We start from the raw sequence: 23,084 nt of genomic DNA on the forward strand, positions 1-23,084 counted from the left end.
TTATAAATTACTCATAACTACAGTTTGGTCAATGTATCGTTTTACCCCTGTAATTACGCTTTACTTCTTAAGTTCCACTAACCCTCTAATGAACGTCTTATCATAAATAAATCCCTCTCGGACCAATGAGAGGGAGGGAACACATTGTTCAAGACTATGAATTAGCAATTCATCTTCTTACCCTAAAGACGAGAATGAGTGAATTCAATCTTTTGTAGCTATGTTCCCAGCTAACAAATCCCCAAAATGGTAGGCTTATTGAATCGACGACTCGGGCCACTCTCACCCATACAAATCAAAGGATTTTCCTCATAGATAAGAGTTCATAAATCACTCAGGATTGAGGTCGAATTACCTATGGTCATCCTATGAAATCTTAATCTCTTCAGTTGACAATGTTATAAAGAGAGATTCATCATTTCGTGGTCTAGTCTTATATAAACTCTTTGTATAGGATATCTCCACTCACATGTCTCTACATTAATAATTCGGATAAAATCATTTGTAACACTTATAACTTTTGTAACATTTACAAAATGGGTCGTATCTGTAGTGTCATTAGGTAAAACACTCAACCTTATCCATATACTACAGACCATTTAAATTATTGCTTGAACATGATCCACTTGTATCTCTACATAAAATAATCTCATACCTTATTTTATTGGATTAAGTTAAACAAATCTAATGGTCAAATAAAATAACTCCTTATTTTAATGAATTTTATTTATGTATTACAAAACCACAAAATTTAGGGCACAATCCCCAATACCTTCAATTTGCTTAACTTTTGTTTAAGAAAGATGAAATGTCACCCAAACTATAATTCTAAAACAAAATTAGAAGAGTTAGAAATATTCTATTTAAAACGGATTCTTTCATTCTTGGCTTTTCCAAACCTCCAAGTGACGGAATAGGAAAGATTTTCTACACGAGAATCCCTATATTTATTATGTGCCATGTTAACATTCTTAAAAAAAATAGAGGAAGACTAATATTTTTATAAAGATAAATTTATGGTACAAACGAAACTCTAATAGCACTATAAATTTTTTCAAAACCAAGTTGCTTAGATGGCGCCAAGTCTTGCTTAAAATTAAATTTGAAAACGAAAGAAAATTGGAAATACAAAATTTCAGATTTTCTTTGAGCAAAATTAACATCCAAAAAGAAATCACTTATTATGTCATGTTTGAAAAATTGAATACGTTACCTCAAAAAAAGAGAGACAAATTTGCATATGCGCCACGTGTAAGATTTCTACACCATGTTGAAAGCTATTTTCTTTTTATTAATTTTTTATAAAAAAAAACATTTTTAGGAAATGGACAAATAACGGAAGAGCGCGATGTGTAACATATCCCAAAAAAACTGGCGTAATTCATTAAATAATAATTTATTAAACGTGTGCATGTAAATTTTGATCAATGACCATATATAAAGTAAATATAATTTAATTGATATAAAACTATCGATCATTAGTTAAAAAGAAAAAAAAGACCATCCACTAAAACTTTTTATAGTACTATGAAATATGGTACTTCCGTTGTTTATATTATAATTTTCCTTTATAAAAATGAGATTTCTTTCCATATATTACTTGCCAAACAACAAAAAAGTGTGAGATTTCTTAGCATTTAAAAATATAACAAATGTGAACAAATAGAATAAGAAGTACTTTTGTTCACACTACAAATTTTTCTTCATAAATATTTATAAATCTTACATTAATGTCGGTAGGTTTCACCATATTTTTAAAAACACGTTGACATGACACACAAAATGTAGAGAATGTATGGAAAGTTGTCCATACTACTATGTATAGGAAATTTTTCTGAGAGAATATGGTACTCATACCATTTATTATTTGACACGTCATCAAATGATTTATTAATTTATTATTAATTTCTTTTGTGAACTCTATATAATTCTTTAATACTACTTTTTTTAGCAAGTAATAAATAATAATATGAAAAAATTTTCATATTATCATAATACTAAAAATTTTCTCATCTTACACTTCATTTTTAAAAAATATGTCGACATGTTAACCAAATATAATAGAAATTGTACCTATACCAACCCATCAATGGAAGTAGTTTGAAAATTTTCTTTAATACCATTAACGGTAGTACTAGAAAATTTTCTACCTTTTATTAAAATATTTAAAAAAAAAAAAAAAAAAAAAAAAAAAAAAAAAAATCTATTAATGTCTTCGAAGTTCGAACAACCCGCAAAACAACTCAGCTTTTTAGTTTGCATGCACGAAATGAAAGCTGTTTGAAGAATTAAGACCATAAACAAAAAATAAATAAATAAAAATCAGAACCTTTTGAGTTATAGTTCTATCATTAATAACAGATTATATATATATATATATATGCCTCAAATTGGCTAATGATTTAGAGAGAAAAGAAAACACGCCATAATGGCGTCGGAGAATTCAACCGGAGGCAATTTCCGACAAGACGCCGCCGCAGAAGAAGCAGCTCTCCGGTGGGATGCTCTTCAAAGGCTTCCTACTTATCAAAGGGCTCGTAAAGCTCTGCTGCACGGTGTTGCAGGTGAACTAATTTAGACTCCGTTCTATAATTATTCCGTTTATAATTTTTTAAATCGATAACTAATAATTATTATGAGTTAACATTGAAAATTGAAGGGGAGTTGAAGGAAATTGATCTTCAGAAGCTTGATGTTAAAGAAACCAAAGAGCTTTTAAACAGAGTGGTGAAGAATGCTGAAAGTAATGAGGAATTTCTTCACAAACTCAAGAACAGAATTGACAGGTTCAAATCCCCTCTTTGATTTTGTGTTTATTTTTGCTAATTAGTGTTTAAATTGAGTTAACTTTGTAATTAATTTATTGGATTCTATGATTTTAACAGAGTTTCCCTTCGTTTACCAACAATTGAAGTGAGGTTCCAGAATCTTAATGTCAATGCTCAAGCATACTTTGGGAAAACAGCTTCCCCCACAATTTTTAGATACTTTCTAAACCTCGCACAGGTAATTGAGTGTCACGTCAACATTCTTTATTAATTATGTAAAGTACAATATCATTAAATAATTCTTTTATTAAAAAAGAAAATTAATGTGTACGTACAGGAAGTAGGTACTATGGGAGTGTTAGAAAATTTTTCCTAAATGTTGAATACGTTCTACTGTTTGGATTGTCAAATACTCTATATTGGTTAACATTGAGAAAATCTTGCGTATATAAGTAAAGAAAATATTTTGACGGATGTGAAATTGTTTTGATAGATTAAATAGCAAAAGTGTGGAAGTCTTAATTTTATTTTACAAAAAATATCATATCATTGTAGAGATAATGCGAAGGAATTATTGTGTATTGAATTCTAATATGCTTTAAATGTAGAATCAACCAAAGAATGTATTATTGTTTATCAAGTCTTTTTATTTTTTTGCTTTTTCTTTTTTGTGTGTGGTTAAAAAACTTTGAACCCTATATTTTATAGAGATTATAGTTATTGAACTTTCATATGTAAAGTTTGAGCATGGAGTTTAAAATTTGTAATAATTTCCTTCCTAAACTTTTGTACTTGTTTAAAATTTATAATGATTTATTCTCTACTGTGAAAATTTCTATCAATGTGAACTATTGATCTTTAGTTTATGATATTTCAATACACTTTAAAAATACAATTGGTATACTATGAAGCTACATGGAAAAGAAACTCTACTACATCTACCAAAAGTGTGCACGCCTCAAATGTAATTAGCATATATACTCTTTTTCATGAGGTTGGAGGTTCATATCCCCCGTATCTCCACTTGCACTAAATTGTTCGATTTTTCAATTATAGAGATTAAATCATTATATAGTAAATTCAATGACTAAATTGTCATAAAATTTAAACTATAAGAACTAAGCCCCATTTGGTAACTTTTTTGTTTTTTGTTTTTGAAAATTAAGTCTATTTCCTCACATTTCTTACAATTATTTATATCTTTCTTAAGTACAATGGTTGAATTCGTAGCCAAATTCTAAAAACAAAAACAGGTTTTTAAAAACTACTTTTTTTTTTTTTTTTTACTTTTCAAATTTGGCTTGGATTTTTAAACCAAATTGGTAAAAAGTAGATAACAAAGGAAGAAACTTGGGGTGGAAATAATGTCTATAGGTTTAATGTTGAAAAACAAAAAACAAAAAATGAAATAGTTACCAAACGAGACCTAAATCATTAGGTTTATGAAAGTATAGGATCAAATATGCTTTAACCTTGGTCTCTTTATAATCTCAGTTATGTAATCATTATTTTGACATTTTCAAGATCTTACTATTTACATTTTTCTTTCTAAATTGACATATAATTTATGGAATTTCTCATCTCATAGAGTGCAGCAAACTATATTCATTTATGTTCAAGCGAAAAGCAGCAATTCTCAATCCTTTGTGATTTGAGTGGAACTATCAAACCAGGAAGGTGAGGTAATTGCTATCCATGTACCTTTTATTATATTTTTCCTTTTTGGCTTAACTCATCAATCTCCAAATATTTTAAGTTCATTACTAACTAAAACATGAATTTCCATTTCAAATCTCTGCAGAATGACTTTACTTCTTGGACCTCCAGGTTCTGGCAAGACAACTTTGCTAAAAGCCTTATCTGGGAAACTTGAATCACAGCTACAGGTTACATATACTGCTTTCATACTCGAAAAACTCGACCTATTTTATCAATAAATTAACTCATTCATGTCATGAAAACTTATGTAAATTCTTTTTTTTTTTTTTTTTTGATAGTTTTCTGGGACAGTAACTTATAATGGCCATCAAATGAAGGAATTTGTTCCTCAGAGAACTGCTGCTTATATCAGCCAGTATGACATTCATGTTCCTCTGTTGACAGTAAGGGAAACCTTAGCATTCTCAGCAAGATGTCAAGGAGTTGGCACTGGCTATGGTTTGAAAATTGAAACCCCTTTTTGAAGATTTCCAATTTGAAACATTCTTCAGAAAGTTTAGAATTAGTTTCTGAAACCGATTTCGTCAATGATTTAGATATGCTTACCGAGCTTTTGAGGAGGGAAAAGCAGCTGAATATCAAGCCAGATCCTTATATTGATGCATTAATGAAGGTCAAATGAATGAATGTTATCCAAATAAAGTTGAATACTACTTGAACACATAATTATATGATATTGTTTATACAGGCATCAGTGTTGAAAGGACAGAAGGAAGATATCGTTACCGAGTATATACTCAAGGTATGTTGTAATACCCTACTATTTAGTGTAACAAAAGAAAAAGGTTTCCTTAATTTCTAACCTTTTGCTCTTCAGATATTGGGTTTGGATGTTTGTGCTGATACCATTATAGGAAATGAGATGTTAAGGGGTATTTCAGGAGGACAAAAGAAGAGAGTGACCACAGGTAGAGATAAATGGTTAATTGTGCTTTGAAATAGAGTATAATCTCAGCTGTATAAACGATTGAAATTTTAAAATTCTGTGTTTCGAAGGAGAGATGCTGGTTGGTCCCGTCAATGCACTTTTCATGGACAATATATCTACTGGTCTCGACAGTTCAACTACATTCCAAATTGTGAACTCAATTCGTCAATCCATTCACATTTTCAATAAGACCGCGGTGATCTCTCTTCTTCAACCTCCACCAGAAACTTTCGAGCTATTCGATGATGTCATTCTTCTATCAGAAGGTCGTATTGTGTACCAAGGTCCACGGGAATATGTATCTGAGTTTTTTGAATCCATGGGGTTCAGATGTCCTGAAAGGAAGGGTGTAGCTGATTACCTACAAGAAGTAAGTCTACTAGTTTACTCACTAACATATATAACAAAGCTTATTAACATTGGTTGGAATGCCTTGAATATGTTATTTGGCTCTTCGAACGGAAGCACGTAGTTTAGAGGTGTGCACTATATGAACTCTCTAACTCTACTAGCGCCTCATGATCTGTATTCTGATATTTTTTTTCTAATAAAGAATTGCTCTCTCACTATGCCAGTGGATATAGGTAATACACTATTAGTGAATCATGTAAATTTCTTTATCGATTCTCTTCCATTTACATTTTCTGCTTATCTTTGATTGTCGATTTCATAACATCTCATGACATGAGAATCTGAAATCTGTTGTTTAGGTTACATCAAGAAAGGATCAGAGACAATACTGGAGGAATCATGATATGCAATATCGTTATATTTCTGCTGACGAGTTTGTGGAGGCTTTCAAGTCATTTCGAATAGGCATGGCCATACAGCATGAGCTTGCTATCCCATTTCAAAAGTTCAACAGCCACCCTGCAGCTTTAACAAAAACTAAATATGGAGCTACTAAGAAAGAATTGATGAAAGCATGCCTATCTAGGGAAGTTACTTTAATGAAGAGGAGTGCATCTCTACACATTTTCAAGATGATTCAAGTTAGTTCATAATATCAGTTTACTTTTTCTGCTACCTACATCTAAAATTTCAAACTGTGACATGAAATCCTTTTTGTCAGCTTGAAATTTCTGCTATAGTTGTAGCAGCAGTGTTTGCTCAAGCCAGAAAGCATCATGATAGTATTCAAGATGGACTTGTCTACTTGGGAGCTCTCTATTTTGGACTCAACACGATAACATTTACTGGATTTTTTGAACTTCCATTGACAATTGACAAACTCCCTGTATTTTACAAGCAAAGAGACCTCCTTTTCTACCCATCATGGGCATTTTCACTACCATCCTCTTTTCTTGGAATTCCTATGTCTTTTATTGAAGTAGCTCTCTGGGTTGCCACAACATATTATGTTGTAGGATTTTATCCTAGCTTCACAAGGTCATGACCAAGTCCTACATTCCTATATTTCTCAGCTTTATTATTGCCTTAGAATCTTAATTTAACCCTTTGTTGATTCTCTCTTTGCAGGGTGGTTAAACAATTTTTTGTTTATACATTAAGTGGACAAATGTCATATGCTCTATTCAGATGCATAGCAGCATTGGCCAGGGATCATGTTGTTGCAAATACAGGAGGATGTCTTGGTGTATTATGGCTTCTGATATTTGGTGGATTCATTTTATCACATGGTATGATTCAATCTTTAAAGCGGAATGATTAGATTACTTGTTGGAGCCTTTAGTCAAAATTAACCAATACTTGGATTCTTTTTACTTAGATAATATGCAGAAGTGGTTGGCTTGGGGTTACTGGACCTCGCCACTGATGTATGCGCAAACTGCACTTTCAATGAATGAATTTCTTAGTGATAATTGGAATCATGTAAGTATTATGTCAAAACAGGAAGAGATCGAGATCTTTGTAGCTAACTAGGCTTTAATATGTTGATATTACTTGTAAAAATATAGTTTGGAGATTCTTAATGTGGAGATCAAATTTAGGTTCTTAACGGATCAACAGAGTCTCTGGGGGTTTCAGTCCTGAAATCACGGGGGCTGTTCGTTAATCCGTACTGGTACTGGATATGTCTTGTTGCATTGGTAGGATTCATAGTCCTTTTCAATGGAATTTCTGCAGTGGCTCTGGCATTTCTTAATGGTAAAATCTCCATTCATCCAAACAATTTTCATTCTACATATATCATTGTAGTTGAATTGATTCGGTGCTGAACTGTTTTTGTTTGATCTTTGCAGAATATGGGAAATCGCAAACAGTTTTCCCCTATCAGAAGATGGAGAAGAAGGAACACTCTGCCATGGTCGGAGAGGAAAATGGTCACATATTAGAGGACACCAAACCAAGGTCAATCAGGAGTAAAACTCATAACTCATCTAAAAGTAAGTCACATTTGGCTACTGAGGCTCTTTGGTTAAAATTCTCTTTTCTAATGTGCTTACTAAACCATCCACAGATTCCAGGGTCGAAAGACATAACAACCAAAAGATGCTTCTTCCATTCACGCCTCTCTGCCTAACGTTTGAGAATATCAAATACTCGGTAGATATACCAAAGGTAATTATTGTGTTATAAGTTACCATATTCAATCATTTCTTATTTACTTCATGGCATTAAGTCCATTGTCATGGGATTTTCAGGCAATGAATGTTCAAGGTGCATCTCCGGGTCGGTTGGAACTTCTGAAGGGAGTCAGTGGAGCTTTCAGACCTGGAATTCTAACAGCTCTAATGGGCGTTAGTGGTGCTGGAAAAACAACACTTTTGGATGTGTTGGCTGGAAGAAAAAACAGTGGTTACATTGAAGGAAGCATCAGAATATCAGGCTTTCCTAAGAAACAGGAAACTTTTGCTCGAGTTTCTGGTTACTGTGAACAAAATGACATTCATTCACCCTATGTGACCGTGTACGAGTCCCTCGTATACTCAGCATGGCTTAGATTGCCTTCAGAAGTTGACTCAAAGACTTTAGAGGTTTGCGAGTGTAATTATCTGATTTCGAATGATAGTAAAACATTTCTCTGAACTCTTCTTTAGATCTTATTTTCCAAAACTCATCCATTGCAGCTTTTTGTTGAAGAAATCATGGAGCTGATTGAATTAACACCATTAAGGGATTCATTGGTTGGATTTCCAAATGTGAATGGATTATCAATTGAGCAACGAAAAAGGTTAACCATTGCTGTCGAGCTTGTTGCTAACCCTTCAATAATATTCCTGGATGAGCCAACCTCGGGTCTAGATGCCCGAGCAGCTGCCATCGTAATGAGGACCGTGAGAAATACAGTCGATACAGGAAGAACTGTAGTATGCACAATTCACCAGCCAAGTATTGACATATTTGAATCATTTGATGAGGTATTCACTTGGACTAAATTGACACAATACAACAAACTTCTTAATTATGTCCAATGCTCAAATGAAACTTAATATAACTCCAATTTTCAACCACAGCTCTTTTTATTGACAAGAGGAGGTGAAGAAATATATGGGGGTCCTTTGGGGCCACAATCTTGCCTCTTAATCAAGTATTTTGAGGTAGATTCAAACCATAATCATAACTTTCTTTTCCACATGTAAAATATAATATTATGAAGTGTTTTTCTTTGTTTCTCTCTGTGGTGTTAAAGGAAATCCTTGGAGTTGATAGCATAAAGGATGGATATAATCCAGCAACATGGGTTTTGGACATGACAACAAGAGCACAAGAAGAATTTCTAGGAATAAAATATGCTGACATATACAAGAAATCTGATCTTTATAGGTCAGAAAACTAATCCATTCAAGCTGTTCTGAACTATTGTATTCTTAACTGCTCTGAATGATAATCTCTTGCTTATATTAATACAGAAGAAATGAAGCTCTGATTAAAGAGTTGAGTGAACCTCATCCAGATTCTCAAGATCTTCATTTTCCCTCCCAGTACCCACATTCCTACTTGACTCAGTTCAAAGCCTGCCTATGGAAACAGCACAAATCATATTCCCGGAACACCGCATACAATGCTGTCCGGCTGCTGTTTAGTGCTTCAATGGGACTTATGTTTGGAGCTGTTTTTTTGGGGCTTGGTAGCAAGAGGTACATAGACAAAACCATGCATACATGCACTACTTAGATTACTAGATATAAATATATGATCTTTATAACTCAGGAGAACAAAGCAAGATATTTTCAATAGCATAGGTGCTATGTACATTGCAATTAACTTCATGGGGACACAAGGCGCTCTTTCGATACAACCTGTTATCATCACTGAGCGAACTGTTTACTACCGTGAGCGGGCTGCTGGAATGTATTCTGCATTGCCTCATGCGTTTGCTCAGGTATATATTCCTTTAACTGCAATATTGATATTTGTGGAAATATCAGCATCTTATTCTAAGTAAGCTGAACATTTCTTTCAAGCAGAACCCACTGATCAACAAATACTAAAAAGTACGGACACTTTAGTTTGGCTTACGTGTCTGTGTCCAACATGTATCAGACACTTGGACACTTGTTAGATACATATCAGACATTTGTTAGTGTAACAAATATGTTAGTCATATATAAAACTCTTGCTGAGTAGACTAAAAAGACACATCTATGACAATAATATAATTTTTTAATGTGAACTACATCAAGCTAACTTTTTAAGTATATAAATATATCAACTCATTTACTCTGAATTTTCTTCTAGTATAAAAATGTTATATATTTTTAGAAATGTACATTTTAATAAACATGTCCTTGCCGTGTCGTGTTCTAGAATTTTAAAAAATGATGTGTCAACGTGCCCATGTTGTGGCATATCTGAAACTGTGCTTCTTAGAACAAATGTCACCGAAACATCAATCTTTAAACTAAAAGTTAATCCAAACATGATGGTTTAATGTAACATCTTATTCCTATGATGTCAGGTTGCAATTGAAATCCCATACACCTTGCTTCAGGTAGCATTTTATGCAGTTATAGTGTATGCAATGATGGGATATGAATGGACAGCCAGCAAATTCTTCCTCAACTTCTTCTTCATGTTCATCACAATTCTATACTTTATATACTATGGTATGATGGTGATAGCTGTGAGTCCTAACCAAGCAACTGCTGCTGTACTCTCTGGGCTCTTTTACTCAATCTGGAACCTTTTCACCGGTTTCGTAATCCCCCGAACGGTAAATTGCTCATTACGTTACATCATTCACGATTCCCCCTTTTTAAGTTTCAACTCATGAGATACTTTGGTGGTTTGAATGCAGAGAATTTCTGTGTGGTTGAGATGGTATGCTTGGATTTGCCCAGTTTCATGGAGTTTGTATGGACTGGTGACTTCCCAATATGCTGATATACAAACTAAGGTTGAGACAGGGGAAACAGTGGCTGAGTTTATTGAGCAATATTATGGATTTAGATATGAGTTTTTGTGGATGGTTTCAGTTGCTCTTGTTGGCTTCACTCTGCTCTTCATCTTGGTGTTTGTTTACTCAACCAAGTGCTTGAACTTTCAGAGAAGATGATAACACATACACTTGTTGCTTTTTGCTGTTCTCCTCTTGGTTCTTAGCTTTTCATTACATTATATGAGTGACAAGATTGTTTCTTTTTTTTATTTGAAGCTTCAAACTACTTCAATCTTGTCTAATAAACTTATTAGGATCTGGGTAATTCTCTAGTGTGTTTTTTTTTGTTTAGTTTAGTTTAGTTTAGTTTACTGTGAGAGGGAGATTGAATAATTTGTAACTCAGGATGACTATCTATAAATATAATATCTTCTTCATCAAGCTATGCAAAGTCTTTTTTTTTTTTTTTTTTTTTTTTTTTTTTTTTTTTTTTTGGGTTATATAACATTAACTTTAAGTTTTCTGTCTATATAGCTTCGATTTCTTTTTTGAAAACAAAATTGATAGTTTAGAGTTGTTTAGACACAAAATTTTAATTTATATCTAATAGATCAATTAATTTATGTTGAAAATAAAAGAAAGAAAAGAACACAAGATTTACGTGAAAACCCTTAGATCAGGAAGAAAAAACCACGATAGAGACTGATTTTTATTATTAATTCTGATACACAAAGTATAAGAGAATAGACCAAATAGACTAGTGGAAAGCCATAGGCTACATACAATTACTAAAATACCCCTAGGGTTACAAGCTGTTTTTCGACAATTTATAAAATTTTTGAATTTATTATAAATTTATTAGAAAAAAGTAGGAAGTTTTAGTCACTTTTGAAGATTTCAAACTAAACAAGCACAGAACTCAGACTTTACAAAAGTAACTCTTTTTTAATACAAAATTACCTTTTTGAGTTCCTGAATTTTAGATAACGGTTAGAAATAGCCCTCAAAGCTTTTTATCTCTCAGAAATAGCTATTTTTGGCAAATTGTTTTAATTACTCATTCAATGCATCTCGCCTAGGATCAATATCGAGACCAAAAAGAAAATATATTGATTTTTTTTGGACTTTTTCAGTAGAATCTTGGTCAGGACGAAGAGTGGGACTATTATTTATTCCCCAAATATTACTTAGCTAATTTATTCAAATTCTCTATTCTTAATCCAAATCAATCTCTAATTTAATCTATGTTGTGTGTTGCCCTCTTCGTCACGATTCTTTCTCATTTCCCTATTTCAAAATCCCAAAAAAATCTTTTTTCAAATTCCCTATTACAATATCTATTCAAATCTAAATGTTGAATGGATATTAAAATAGGATTTGGGGAAGATTACATAAGAATAATGGTTAGTACAAGTCTTCATTCTGATCGAGATTCCACCAAAAAAGTCAAAAAAATCATTCATTTGCATGTGCCATTTAAATTTTTTCTATTGAAAGGAAAAAAAATGTGGATTTTCAGTCACAAAAGCAAAAATTCAAGACAAATGGAACCATTAACTTTAACTATTGACAATATATTGGTCGATATCAATCGTAGGCAAGATGGGATGTTCCATAAAACAATTGGTTTTGTGAAAGGTGGAAAACTTTGAGTATTATTCCTAACACTTTTCCATAAATTTTTCAACAATAGTCATATTTGGTTCTTCAAAATATACTCTTTTAGTCTCTAAATTTTTAAGAGTGTCCTTAAATGGTCATTGAGTAATTATTATTATTATTATTATTAAGGTTGATATGTCATTTTAAACTAAGAATAATAAATAAATAAATTATCTTCTCTCTCTTCTTATTTAATAATTATTTTTAATTTAAAATGACGTGCCTATATTAAAATAATAATAAAAAAATCTATATTCATGAATCTTTTTAAAGATACTTTTAAAATTTTAAGCCCCATTTGGTAATCATTTTATTTTTTATTTTTGTTTTTTTAAAATTAAGTTTATAGAAACTACTTTCATCTCCCAATTTCTTTATTTGATATTTACTTATTTTTAAAAAAACCAAGCCAAAATTTAAGAATTACAAAAAATAGATTTCAAAAAGTTGTTTTTGTTTTTTGAACTTGGCTAAAAATTCAACCATTATAATTAAGAAAAATGTAAATCGATGTAAGAAATGTGGAATCATTGTAAAACATGTGGAAGAAATAGAGTTAGTTTTCAAAAACAAAAACCAAGAACTAAATGGTTAGGACCTCAAAGACTAAAAGAAAGAGTATGTTTAAAGAAAAAAAATAATTGGATGTATTTCAAGCTATACCTATCTTTATATATCCTATCTAATTTCTTCGATTATAGTTTGGCATGTGACAAAGTATTTTGACTTTTTTCTTTAAATATTTTTTATTGTTTTTATTTATGCGATGAGAATAGGAAGAATCTACATATTAAGTTTCATCCGAGTATTGCTCTATTTTAAAATTTTAGACACCAAATGCTAAAGCTACGGAAGGCGGAGGCGGTTAGGCTGTTACCCAATCCGTTGATATTTTGCTTTGGAAAAAGAACAGATACAGAAGCTCTTAGTCTCTTCTGTTGCTTCAGCTTCCTTTTCTTCTCCTCCATGTATGGCTGCTCTTCCTTTTCCCGCTCTCACTAACCCGCTCGCTTCTCTCTACATTCCCAGAAAACCCCACAGCTCCCCTACCCATTTTGCGAACTTGAACCAAACTGCTGGAAACGTTCAAATCTCTTATAAATCTTATCTCAACCAGATATCTTCTCTCTGCAAAGAAGCCCACCTTCGAGAAGCCGTGAATTTGGTTGCTGATATGGAATTGGAAAATATCACAATCGGACCTGATGTATACGGAGAACTCCTTCAGGGTTGCGTTTACGAGAGAGCTCTTTCGTTGGGTCAGCAAATCCACGGTCGAATTCTCAAGAATGGTGAGTATATTGCAAAGAATGAGTACATCGAGACCAAATTGGTGATCTTCTATTCAAAATGTGACGAGTCAGAAATTGCCAACCGTTTGTTTGGCAAGCTGCTGGTACAGAACGAGTTTGCTTGGGCTGCTATTATGGGATTGAAAAGTAGAATTGGGTTTAATGAAGAAGCTTTGATGGGTTTTTGTGAGATGCACGAAAATGGGCTACTTTTGGATAATTTTGTTATTCCAATTGCTTTGAAGGCTTCTGGTGCTCTGCAATGGATTGGGTTTGGGAAATCCGTACAAGGCTATGTAGTCAAGATGGGTTTAGGCGGGTGTATCTATGTTGCTAGTAGTCTTCTGGATATGTATGGTAAATGTGGGTTATGTGGAGATGCAAAGAAGGTGTTTGATAAAATTCCTGAGAAGAATATAGTAGCTTGGAATTCGATGATTGTAAATTTTACTCAGAATGGACTGAATGCTGAAGCAATTGAGACGTTTTATGAGATGAGGGTGGAAGGTGTTGTACCCACTCAAGTGACTCTATCAAGTTTTCTTTCAGCTTCAGCTAATTTGAGTGTGATCGATGAGGGTAAGCAAGGGCACGCCTTAGCAGTGTTATCTGGACTGGAACTGACCAACATATTGGGAAGTTCGCTCATAAATTTTTATTCCAAGGTTGGTTTGGTTGAGGATGCTGAGCAGGTTTTCAGTGAAATGTTGGAGAAAGATATGGTGACATGGAATTTGCTGGTCTCTGGTTATGTGCATAATGGGCTGGTTGATCGGGCACTTGACTTATGTCACGTAATGCAGTCAGAAAATTTGAGGTTTGATTCTGTGACTCTTGCTTCAATAATGGCTGCGGCTGCTGACTCTAAAAATTTGAAACTAGGGAAGGAAGGGCATTCTTTTTGTGTTAGAAACAACCTTGAATCTGATATTGCTGTTGCTAGTAGTATAGTAGATATGTATGCCAAATGTGAAAAATTGGAATGTGCAAGACAAGTTTTTGACACAACGGTAAAGAGAGACCTTATAATGTGGAACACACTGTTGGCTGCCTATGCAGAGCAGGGTCAGAGTGGTGAAACATTAAAATTGTTTTATCAGATGCAGTTAGAAGGTCTGCCACCAAATGTGATATCCTGGAACTCTGTGATTTTGGGTCTTTTGAATAAAGGTGAAGTTGATGAGGCTAAAGACATGTTCTTGGAGATGCAGTCTCTTGGTGTCTGTCCTAATTTAATTACTTGGACTACTCTCATATGTGGACTCGCTCAGAATGGTCTTGGTGATGAAGCATTCCTGACATTTCAGTCAATGGAAGAAGCTGGCATTAAACCCAACAGTTTGAGTATTAGCTCGCTACTTTCAGCTTGCACAACTATGGCATCTCTGCCTCATGGAAGAGCAATTCATTGTTACATCATAAGACATGACCTTTTGGTATCAACACCGGTCTTATGCTCCTTAGTGAATATGTATGCTAAATGTGGTAGTATAAATCAAGCAAAGACGGTGTTTGATATGATAATGAAAAAGGAATTGCCCATCTATAATGCAATGATCTCTGGCTATGCATTACACGGTCAAGCAGTGGAAGCTCTTTCACTCTTTAGACGTCTAAAAGAGGATTGTATAAAACCAGATGAAATAACCTTTACCAGTATCCTTTCAGCATGCAGTCATGCTGGACTTGTAACAGAAGGGTTAGAGCTTTTCATCGATATGGTTTCTAATCATAAAATAGTAGCACAAGCAGAGCATTATGGTTGTCTCATTAGTATTCTTTCTAGGTGTCATAACTTAGACGAAGCTTTAAGACTTATTTTAGGTATGCCTTTTGAGCCTGATGCATCTATATTTGGATCTCTACTTGCTGCGTGCAGAGAGCATCCTGACTTAGAACTCAAAGAACGTTTATTTGAACACTTGTTGAAATTGGAGCCAGATAATTCAGGAAACTATGTGGCATTATCAAATGCATATGCTGCTACTGGAATGTGGGATGAAGCATCAAAAGTGAGGGTTCTGATGAAAGAAAGGGGTCTTAGGAAGACTCCTGGGCATAGCTTGATTCAGATTGGAAATGAAACACATGTATTTTTCGCTGGAGATAAATCACACTCCAGAACAAAAGAAATTTATATGATGTTGGCACTTCTTAGAGTGGAAATGCAATCCACAAGATGTATACCTGTGATCAGTTAAGCTGCTATCTTTTATTTCCATTCTTGAGAAGAGGAAGTCATGCCTGTACTGCATGATGCAGATTCTTTTTGTCTAGGAAAAATCTAGAAATTAGTGACGGTTTAAACGATTGAAGGCCTCACGGACTTGGATAGACAGCTGCAAAATATCATTTACCCTTGCTTGCAGCAACTCATTGACGACCTGTCACATGGGCTGGAAAAATATGATCTGAACATTGAATTCTCAAGAAATATTGAGTAGTGGTTTTTGAACTGTTATTCCTTTTGGACGGCTAGAAATCCTCTACCTAGTTTAGGAGGCAGCGCTCCTCCTGTTATGAGTGATTTGAAACCTTTTGGGTTGTTTTCACCTGTGATAGAAATCTAGGTACAAGTAGATAAACCAATTCCAATCTGAGTCCGACATCAAATAAACTTGAGTTGATTAGCAACTATGGAGTTCAAAACATCATGATGGAATGCTCGAGAAACCCATTTGTCATTGTCTATATTGACAAGCAATGCAGAGAAGCAGTGGTGTGTAGTTGTGATGGATTGTTTAAACGAGCTGTACGAGTTGCTTTCATGTCAAACTCAGGTTTTTGGTCTCTTTCGTAAAGCCTGTAGATGATTTGATTCTTTTACTGTATATCATTCAGATCCTCTTACCAATTGAATAATCCACTAGAAACACAACTTTGCTTGGTCTCTACTATGAACATACCAAAGCATATGAGATGGAATGGCCATAACATACTTTCTGCGCTAGCTTCTATTTGGTGCGAGATTATTCTCGTTAAGATTTGCACTTTGAAATTTTCAATTAAATAGTTAACTCTAGCCTAAAATGCTTGTACTTTTTTCTGTTTAAATGATGGGGATTCCTGACTTTCATACACCATGCTCAATATTTGATGCTTTTCTCTTCCTATAAAGCAGCCAAGATGATGCACCCCACCGGACTTAATTGTATGGTGTTTGAGAAGTGAGACTTACAGGACAAATTTTCAGTTTCAGGATTGTCATTATACAATACACTGCAGATTAACAGGAACTGGTACTAGGAAATGATCTCAGTACAAAACATCAATAAATATTCTTACTTCTGCCAGGTTAGTACCTGTGAACATCTGTTATTTGTTTCTCATTTTCTTGTTACATGTTCAACCATTCCTAGTCCATTTATATACTCAAGTTTTGGTATCATTCAATGCAGAGCCCCTGTACAATCTCAAATGACATTTTCTTTTTCCTTCTCTCTCCCTCCTCGTTTTCTGTATATGAAGATTTAGAAATCTTTGTCATGAGCATAAACACAGAGATGCTCTTGAGCTTTTTGTGATTTCAGTGTTTTTTTACATTAAGTTTTTACATGAAACTGAAAATGTGGTCCTTGAACATGTGTTTGTTTACCTGTTTTGGATTGATATCATTAATACATGCACTCTTCCAAGTCTTGTAGTGAAGCATCCTATGCTGTAATGAGTAAAGACCAAATAAAACTTGCCCTTTTCTTTTCTTTTCTTTTCTTTTTTGTTATTATTATTATTATTTTTAATTTTATTTTTTTGGGTGATTCGTACTATCCAAGGAAAGTGAAATGATGAAGAAACGACTTCTTTTTACATTTTGTTCAGTGGGCATCGACGAGTTATGATTATTATCTACACTTTTTTTTTTTTTTTTTTGTTTCACAGCAGGGACTAGAAGACCGTGCTACTTTAGAGAAAGACATTGCTTTCTTTCGTCGGTATGTCTTTCCTTCTCTCTCTTATGTATCTAGTTAACCTTGCTTTCATAGAAATAGTAATGACTCTATGTTGTTCTTTTATCCTTGCTACATCCACATGGGCATTGATTTCATTGCATAAAACTAAAGTGGCTATCATTGATGGATGCACAATCTTTAACTTTATACTCTCTTTTAAACCTAGTAGTAGTTGAATAGCCATTTAACCATTTGCTGTTAATTGAAAATCATATGATGAAAAATAATAGAGGGTTGTTATATAATTCACATATATTGTGTTAGTTATTTATTTTATTCGGAGTCCAACAATTGCGAGGTGAGGGATTTGTTAAACGATATAATATTAAATATACCTTTATCCATTAATTTAAGCTTTTGGATCAATCGATAATTTAACATGGTATCAAAATAGGTAGTCCAAGAGGTGATGTGTTCAAACCCCTACGATGTTATTTCTTTCCTGAACTATCAATCTTTCGAATAATGTTATAAGTTAACTTAGAAATAAAAATGGATAAAAGAAAAAAATGTGTATTAGGAAAAGGCAAAAGTATTCAATAGGGCATATAGAGGAAAAGGGTATTTTAAGAGACATCATTAAGGCTTTGCATGGATTCCATAAAAAATATTATAAGTTCAATCAAATCTCCACCAACTAGTTGGTGGTTGTCCTTTACTTGATTTCAATTGTTTTCAGTAGAGCTATATATGAAAATGTACCTATCTTTCGGTGGTTCTTTTAGTTACACAATAGAAGAAACTCTAAAATATTTATAAAAAAAAATAATAAATAAAGAAGAGTTTGTCACGTGATAAACTATAATTAAATAATTTTATAAACAAGCAAGAGATGTGTGCAGTTCAAGATACTTAGAATTTTTTAACCTCGTCTTATTCTTTTATAACCTTTTTCCCCCTTCATTTTATTAAACTTTTGTGAGTCGACACATTGAAATGATTAGAAATGGGCATGGCGTATGGGCAAATCTTTGTGCTAGTTGGGAAAAAAGAAAATTGATCGAAGGGCTGGGATTGAAGCAGCCTTCTGACATCATGGAGATTAGTTGAAACAAATCTGAGATTATGTGCTCCTGACAACACCATAGACTAAAATACAAAAGGTTATTTAAATTTTGGGCAATTTTTATAGTGAAAAATAAATAAAGTCAAATTGGCGTCTGACCACAATTCTCTTCACACTTTCGGTGCCATCTCTCAATTCTTAACTGAATAAGGCCGCCCAATGCCTCGTTGGTTACGCCACGACAGCTCTACCTACACATACGACAACTTGCCAGCTCATCCTGCACATCCACACGTGTCGCTTCTTCATTGGATGTATAACTTCTACAACTCTTCCAAGATATTTCCTTGCTTCATCCCCACACCACAACTGTGGTACCTATTTCACCCGTGAATTACGACCTTCTGGTTTCCTTTTCTTTTATATTCTCTGATAAAAAATAAAAATAAAAAATAAGGGACAGTTGCAAGAATGTTTTAAAAAGTTTGTAGATATGATTAAACACTATTTTGAATAAAACACTTGAATTACTTTGAGACAAAAATACCCCAATGGAGATTTACACTTTTTATCCACTGCATAAAACAGTTAAAAAAAATGAGAGAAAAATAAGTTTACCTTACAACTTTTAACATACCTAATTAAGATATTCACAGACCATAATTTCCTAGAGTACTAGTAGCTTCGGTTTAGCTCAATTAATTACAGTATAAGTACGTCAATAAAATAATGAACTTTTGGCAGTGCTGATGATACAAAAGTTGTTGGTGGTTCAACCAACATTACATTTTTATTATTATTATTATCATTATGCCTTTTTAATAATTAAAGGGTAATTTGGTGCAATTAAAAATTATCCAAGGGCTTCACACACAATTAAAGAGGAAATTACGACAAGACTTAAAAGACAAAGAAAATTTTCACAAATCTATGATTTTCCAAGAATAAGATACGAAATACAATTTTTTCAGAAATAAATAATAAATAATAAAAAACAAGAAAAATGTGAGAATCAATCATATGGTCAATTTCAATGTGACCATTGTACCCTTCCACTCCACTCACCCAATAAACAATTCAAATCCTCCTCCCAGCTGTAAATAAGTCATTCCCAAAAAAATATTCAAATGAACTAACAAGAAATTACAAAACTACCCCAAACAGAACGCCGCCGGTGAAGACGACGGTGACCCATTTGGCCGCGCACTTTAACCGCTTATTTACCAACTGTGCACTAATCTAGGGTTTTCAAAAAAGAACATAATAACAATTTCTACGGTGGTCCGCCGGCTCCGGGAGGGGTGGTTCTGGACTCCTGCGGCGGCGTCTGGCCGTCCGAACCTTTAGATGGGTCATCGGACGACTGCCGTAAGCCGTCGTCGGTCTCCACCCGGTTCAAATCCTCAATCATACGAACCACCTCCTGCATCGACGGCCGCTGGTCCGGCACGGTGGCTACGCAGGCCATGGCAATTTGTAAAAGCTGAACCATCTCTTCTTCGATATTGTGGTACCTCATTAACTCCACATCAAAAACCTCCGCCGTCCATTCCTCCCGGACCACCGACTGGACCCACCGCGGAAGATCAATCCCTTCTTCGCCTAACGACGCTTGATTTGGTGATTTCCCGGTGAGAAGCTCCAACAGCAACACGCCAAAACTGTACACGTCGGACTTAAAAGTAACCTTTCGGGTTTCAACAACCTCCGGCGCGCGATAACCGGCGATCCGGTTGGGCGGCGTTGAAGCGCCGAAGAGAGGGTTCAAACCGAAGTCGGAGACGGCGGCGTCGTGGTTGGGACGGAGGAGGATATTCGACGATTTGATGTTGCCGTGGACGAGTTTTCCCGACACGTGGAGGTGAGCCAATCCTCTTGCTGCGCTTAATGCGATTTTCATCCGGTTGTCCCAGTCAAGTGGCGTACGGCCAGATCCTCTGCTTCCTGTAAATCACCGGAAGTTCAGGTCACCACAATGGGGCAATAATTTTGATGCTCTGTTTATCTTTTTTTTTTTTTTTTTACTTTCTAGTTTCTATCGCCACACTAGTGAGACAGAACTAAGAAAAGAAGGCTTTTCTTAAAAGAAACGAAAGTAAATCAGAAAATAAGGAAACCCCATAAGAAATTTTTCTGTTTTGCTCTTACTTTTTGCCATATGATATTCAGAGAGGGGGAAAAAAAAACCCTTTTCTTCCTTGAAAGAATGAGAGAGATTTGAAAATAACAAACATAAATGCTTGAAACAGAGCAATGTACTTATGAATAATGAATACAAATTCAAGCAGGTAATGAATCTTCGAAATGGAATTTAATTTAGAAATGAATTGGAAATGGGTTAATTTTTATAGAGATAATACCGTGAAGGGAAGAAGAAAGGCTGCCGGCGGCCATGTAATCGGAAACAAGCAATTTCTCATCTCTGGAAAAGTAGAAAGCTCTAAGAGGAACCACATTTTCATGTTTAACACTTCCCAGAGCTTCCATTTGCGTTTCGAATTCCTTCTTCGTCATTACCACATCTTTCAATCTCTTCACTACAACGGTGGTTCCTTCTTCCAGCACCGCCTTGTACGACGTTCCGACGCTTCCTTTCCCTAAAACTTCCGCCGAAGCCCTCAACAAGTCCTCCAAATCGAAGCTGTAAACCCCACCTTCAAAGAACACTAATCTGTTTTTCTCTGTCTCCACCGATCCACCGGTGATGTCGTCTTTCGAAGAGGACGTACCTGCCTCAGCCGGAACAGATCGAGCAGTAACCACCGTACTCGGCGGCTTTGCTGGCTGCCTCCGCTCGCGCTTACGGAGACAAAACAGGAGCAAAAACAGCAATATAAACGCAAGGAAAGCAGCGCCGACGACAATTCCAACAATGGCAGCAATGGAGAGCTTTTTCGACTTCTCGACGGGAAGTTGTGGGGGTTTCACGGCGGACGTCGGCGATGGAGCAGGGGAGGGAAAAAACGGGTTGCACGACGGCAATGGACCACCACAGAGCGCTAAATTTCCGGCGAAAGACGAAGCAGAGAATTTCGAAAGGGTTTCAGGAATGGATCCATTGAGCTTGTTATTCGATACATTGAATCCCGTTAGACTAGTCGCAGCCGCGGGAATACTCGGCAGAGAACCCGAAAACCCATTATTCTCCAAGAAAAGCCCAGTCAAATGGGTCAAATTATTCACCGAAAACGGAATCGAACCAGAGAAATTGTTGGACGAGAGATCAAGTCGAGTCAACCGAGTCAACTGAGTCACACTCGCCGGAAAATCACCGGAAAGCTCATTGTCCTGCAGATAAAGACTACGAAGAAATCCCAAATTAGAAAAATCCGCCGGCAACCCCCCAGAGATTCTATTCGACCGGAGACTCAGAACTCGGAGCCGATTCAACCGGCCGAGAGTATTCGCCGGAATCGGACCAACAAGCCCCACGCCAGGCAACCGGAGAGCAAAAACAAACGACTGAGTCGCATCACAGACAACTCCAACCCAAGTACAGGCAGAGGCAGAAGCATTCCATTGAAGGCGACTCGCATGGGGGGTTTTGTTCAAGAAATCGAGAAGAGCTGCTTTGTCGGCGGTGGGCTCAGATTGAACAGAATGAAGAAGAAGAAGAAGAAACAGGGGAAGTGAAATTAGGAAAAATGGGAGACGGGTCGTAAAGTAAAACACTGCAGCCATTAGAAAAGAGTGGAAGTAGACAAACGAAGGATGAGAAGAAGAAAAAACAACGATGGGGAGATTGTTTTCGTTTGTCTTCTATATGAGACTGGTTCTGGTTCTGAGAGGCGGTTGTTGACGGTGAGGTGAGACAAAACCAGGATTCCGGCGATGACCCATTAAAGAAAAAGAGAGAAACAATGAAAAATTGAGTGAAAATTGAGAGTGAGAGTGAGGAAAAAGGGAAGAGAGAGAGTAAATCGAGACGAAAAAGGGGGAAAAGCTGGATCTTAACCAGAAGCAGGCCGCTGCAGGCTTCAAGGATGTTATTACATACAATTTATCTTATCAATTAGTAAATTTAATTTTCTTTGAATTTTTCTATTTTGAATATTCTTACTCTCAAGATATCCTTGCTTTGAGTTACTAATTTCTTTCCATTTTTATTTTTTATTTTTTATTTTTTTTCAATGCTTATCAAGCAAAAAATTAAGTAGATAGCAATATTCTTAAAAAAAACTATACATATATAGCAAAATCTAAATCTTATTGCTGATAGACTAAACTCCCTTTAATAATAGTATTCAAAAGTTGAATCTAAATTGATATTCTTAAATTTTTATCTAAATTGATATTCTTAAATTTTTTACCATATATTATATCTACTAATATTTTAGATCTTGTTTATAACTTTCTATATTTTTTAGAAAATCAATTCTTTAATCATTTCCCTCTATTTTGTTTTTAACAAATTCATAAGGTTGCTTCATCTTGGTGTAAGTATATAGTTGGAGGTAAATATTAGGTGAGCCAAT

At 34.8% G+C, this 23,084-nt stretch overlaps 3 protein-coding genes across 8 annotated transcripts; 2 read left to right on the plus strand and 1 right to left on the minus strand.

Moving 5' to 3' along the window:
* The first annotated feature begins 2,289 nt into the window (after positions 1-2,289).
* ABCG38 (pleiotropic drug resistance 10) lies at positions 2,290-11,140 on the plus strand. The gene is made up of 25 exons (XM_039022710.2): positions 2,290-2,564; positions 2,660-2,786; positions 2,886-3,006; positions 4,357-4,445; positions 4,570-4,654; positions 4,766-4,925; positions 5,024-5,100; positions 5,176-5,229; positions 5,305-5,395; positions 5,484-5,785; positions 6,126-6,407; positions 6,488-6,804; positions 6,895-7,055; positions 7,145-7,248; positions 7,368-7,524; positions 7,620-7,763; positions 7,838-7,938; positions 8,022-8,354; positions 8,448-8,738; positions 8,835-8,918; positions 9,011-9,144; positions 9,231-9,458; positions 9,532-9,703; positions 10,280-10,534; positions 10,619-11,140. Exons 1-25 carry the CDS (start codon positions 2,429-2,431, stop codon positions 10,874-10,876), a joined length of 4,263 nt encoding a protein of 1,420 aa, XP_038878638.1. The 5' UTR covers positions 2,290-2,428; the 3' UTR covers positions 10,877-11,140.
* A 2,006-nt stretch (positions 11,141-13,146) lies between these two features.
* Positions 13,147-20,756, plus strand: CRR21 (Tetratricopeptide repeat (TPR)-like superfamily protein). Of its 6 annotated transcripts, none has more exons than XM_090310902.1 (3): positions 13,147-16,947; positions 17,533-17,585; positions 18,548-20,756. In XM_090310902.1, the coding sequence occupies exon 1, from the start codon at positions 13,332-13,334 to the stop codon at positions 15,852-15,854; it is 2,523 nt and encodes an 840-aa protein (XP_090167028.1). In that variant the 5' UTR covers positions 13,147-13,331; the 3' UTR covers positions 15,855-16,947; positions 17,533-17,585; positions 18,548-20,756. The 6 variants fall into 6 exon arrangements, with proteins under 6 accessions (XP_090167028.1, XP_090167027.1, XP_038880668.1 ...); XM_090310901.1 differs by having other exon boundaries at positions 17,536-17,585; XM_039024740.2 differs by having other exon boundaries at positions 13,147-16,433; positions 16,847-16,947; positions 17,533-20,756.
* LOC120072289 (putative inactive receptor kinase At2g26730) lies at positions 19,527-22,684 on the minus strand. Its single transcript, XM_039024741.2, has 2 exons — positions 20,970-22,684; positions 19,527-20,553 (listed from the first exon to the last, which is right to left on the minus strand). The coding sequence occupies exons 1-2, from the start codon at positions 22,288-22,290 to the stop codon at positions 19,883-19,885; spliced, it is 1,992 nt and encodes a 663-aa protein (XP_038880669.1). The 5' UTR covers positions 22,291-22,684; the 3' UTR covers positions 19,527-19,882.
* Positions 22,685-23,084: the final 400 nt, after the last annotated feature.

This window comes from Benincasa hispida, chromosome 2 (genome assembly GCF_027475165.1).
Source record: "Benincasa hispida cultivar pf3 chromosome 2, pf3_genome.v1.1, whole genome shotgun sequence".
Taxonomy (NCBI): Eukaryota; Viridiplantae; Streptophyta; class Magnoliopsida; order Cucurbitales; family Cucurbitaceae; genus Benincasa; species Benincasa hispida.

Bases quoted from the DNA above. Each gene is read 5' to 3' on its own strand.
- ABCG38 (XM_039022710.2), top strand. From the start codon at position 2,429: ATGGCGTCGGAGAATTCAACCGGAGGCAATTTCCGACAAGACGCCGCC. The intron at 7,764-7,837 runs GTAAGTCACATT...AACCATCCACAG, and splicing joins AACTCATAACTCATCTAAAA to ATTCCAGGGTCGAAAGACAT. The intron at 8,739-8,834 runs GTATTCACTTGG...TTTCAACCACAG, and splicing joins TATTTGAATCATTTGATGAG to CTCTTTTTATTGACAAGAGG.
- CRR21 (XM_090310900.1), top strand. From the start codon at position 13,332: ATGGCTGCTCTTCCTTTTCCCGCTCTCACTAACCCGCTCGCTTCTCTC.
- LOC120072289 (XM_039024741.2), bottom strand. From the start codon at position 22,290: ATGGCTGCAGTGTTTTACTTTACGACCCGTCTCCCATTTTTCCTAATT. The intron at 20,554-20,969 runs GTATTATCTCTA...GGTGATTTACAG, and splicing joins CCTTTCTTCTTCCCTTCACG to GAAGCAGAGGATCTGGCCGT.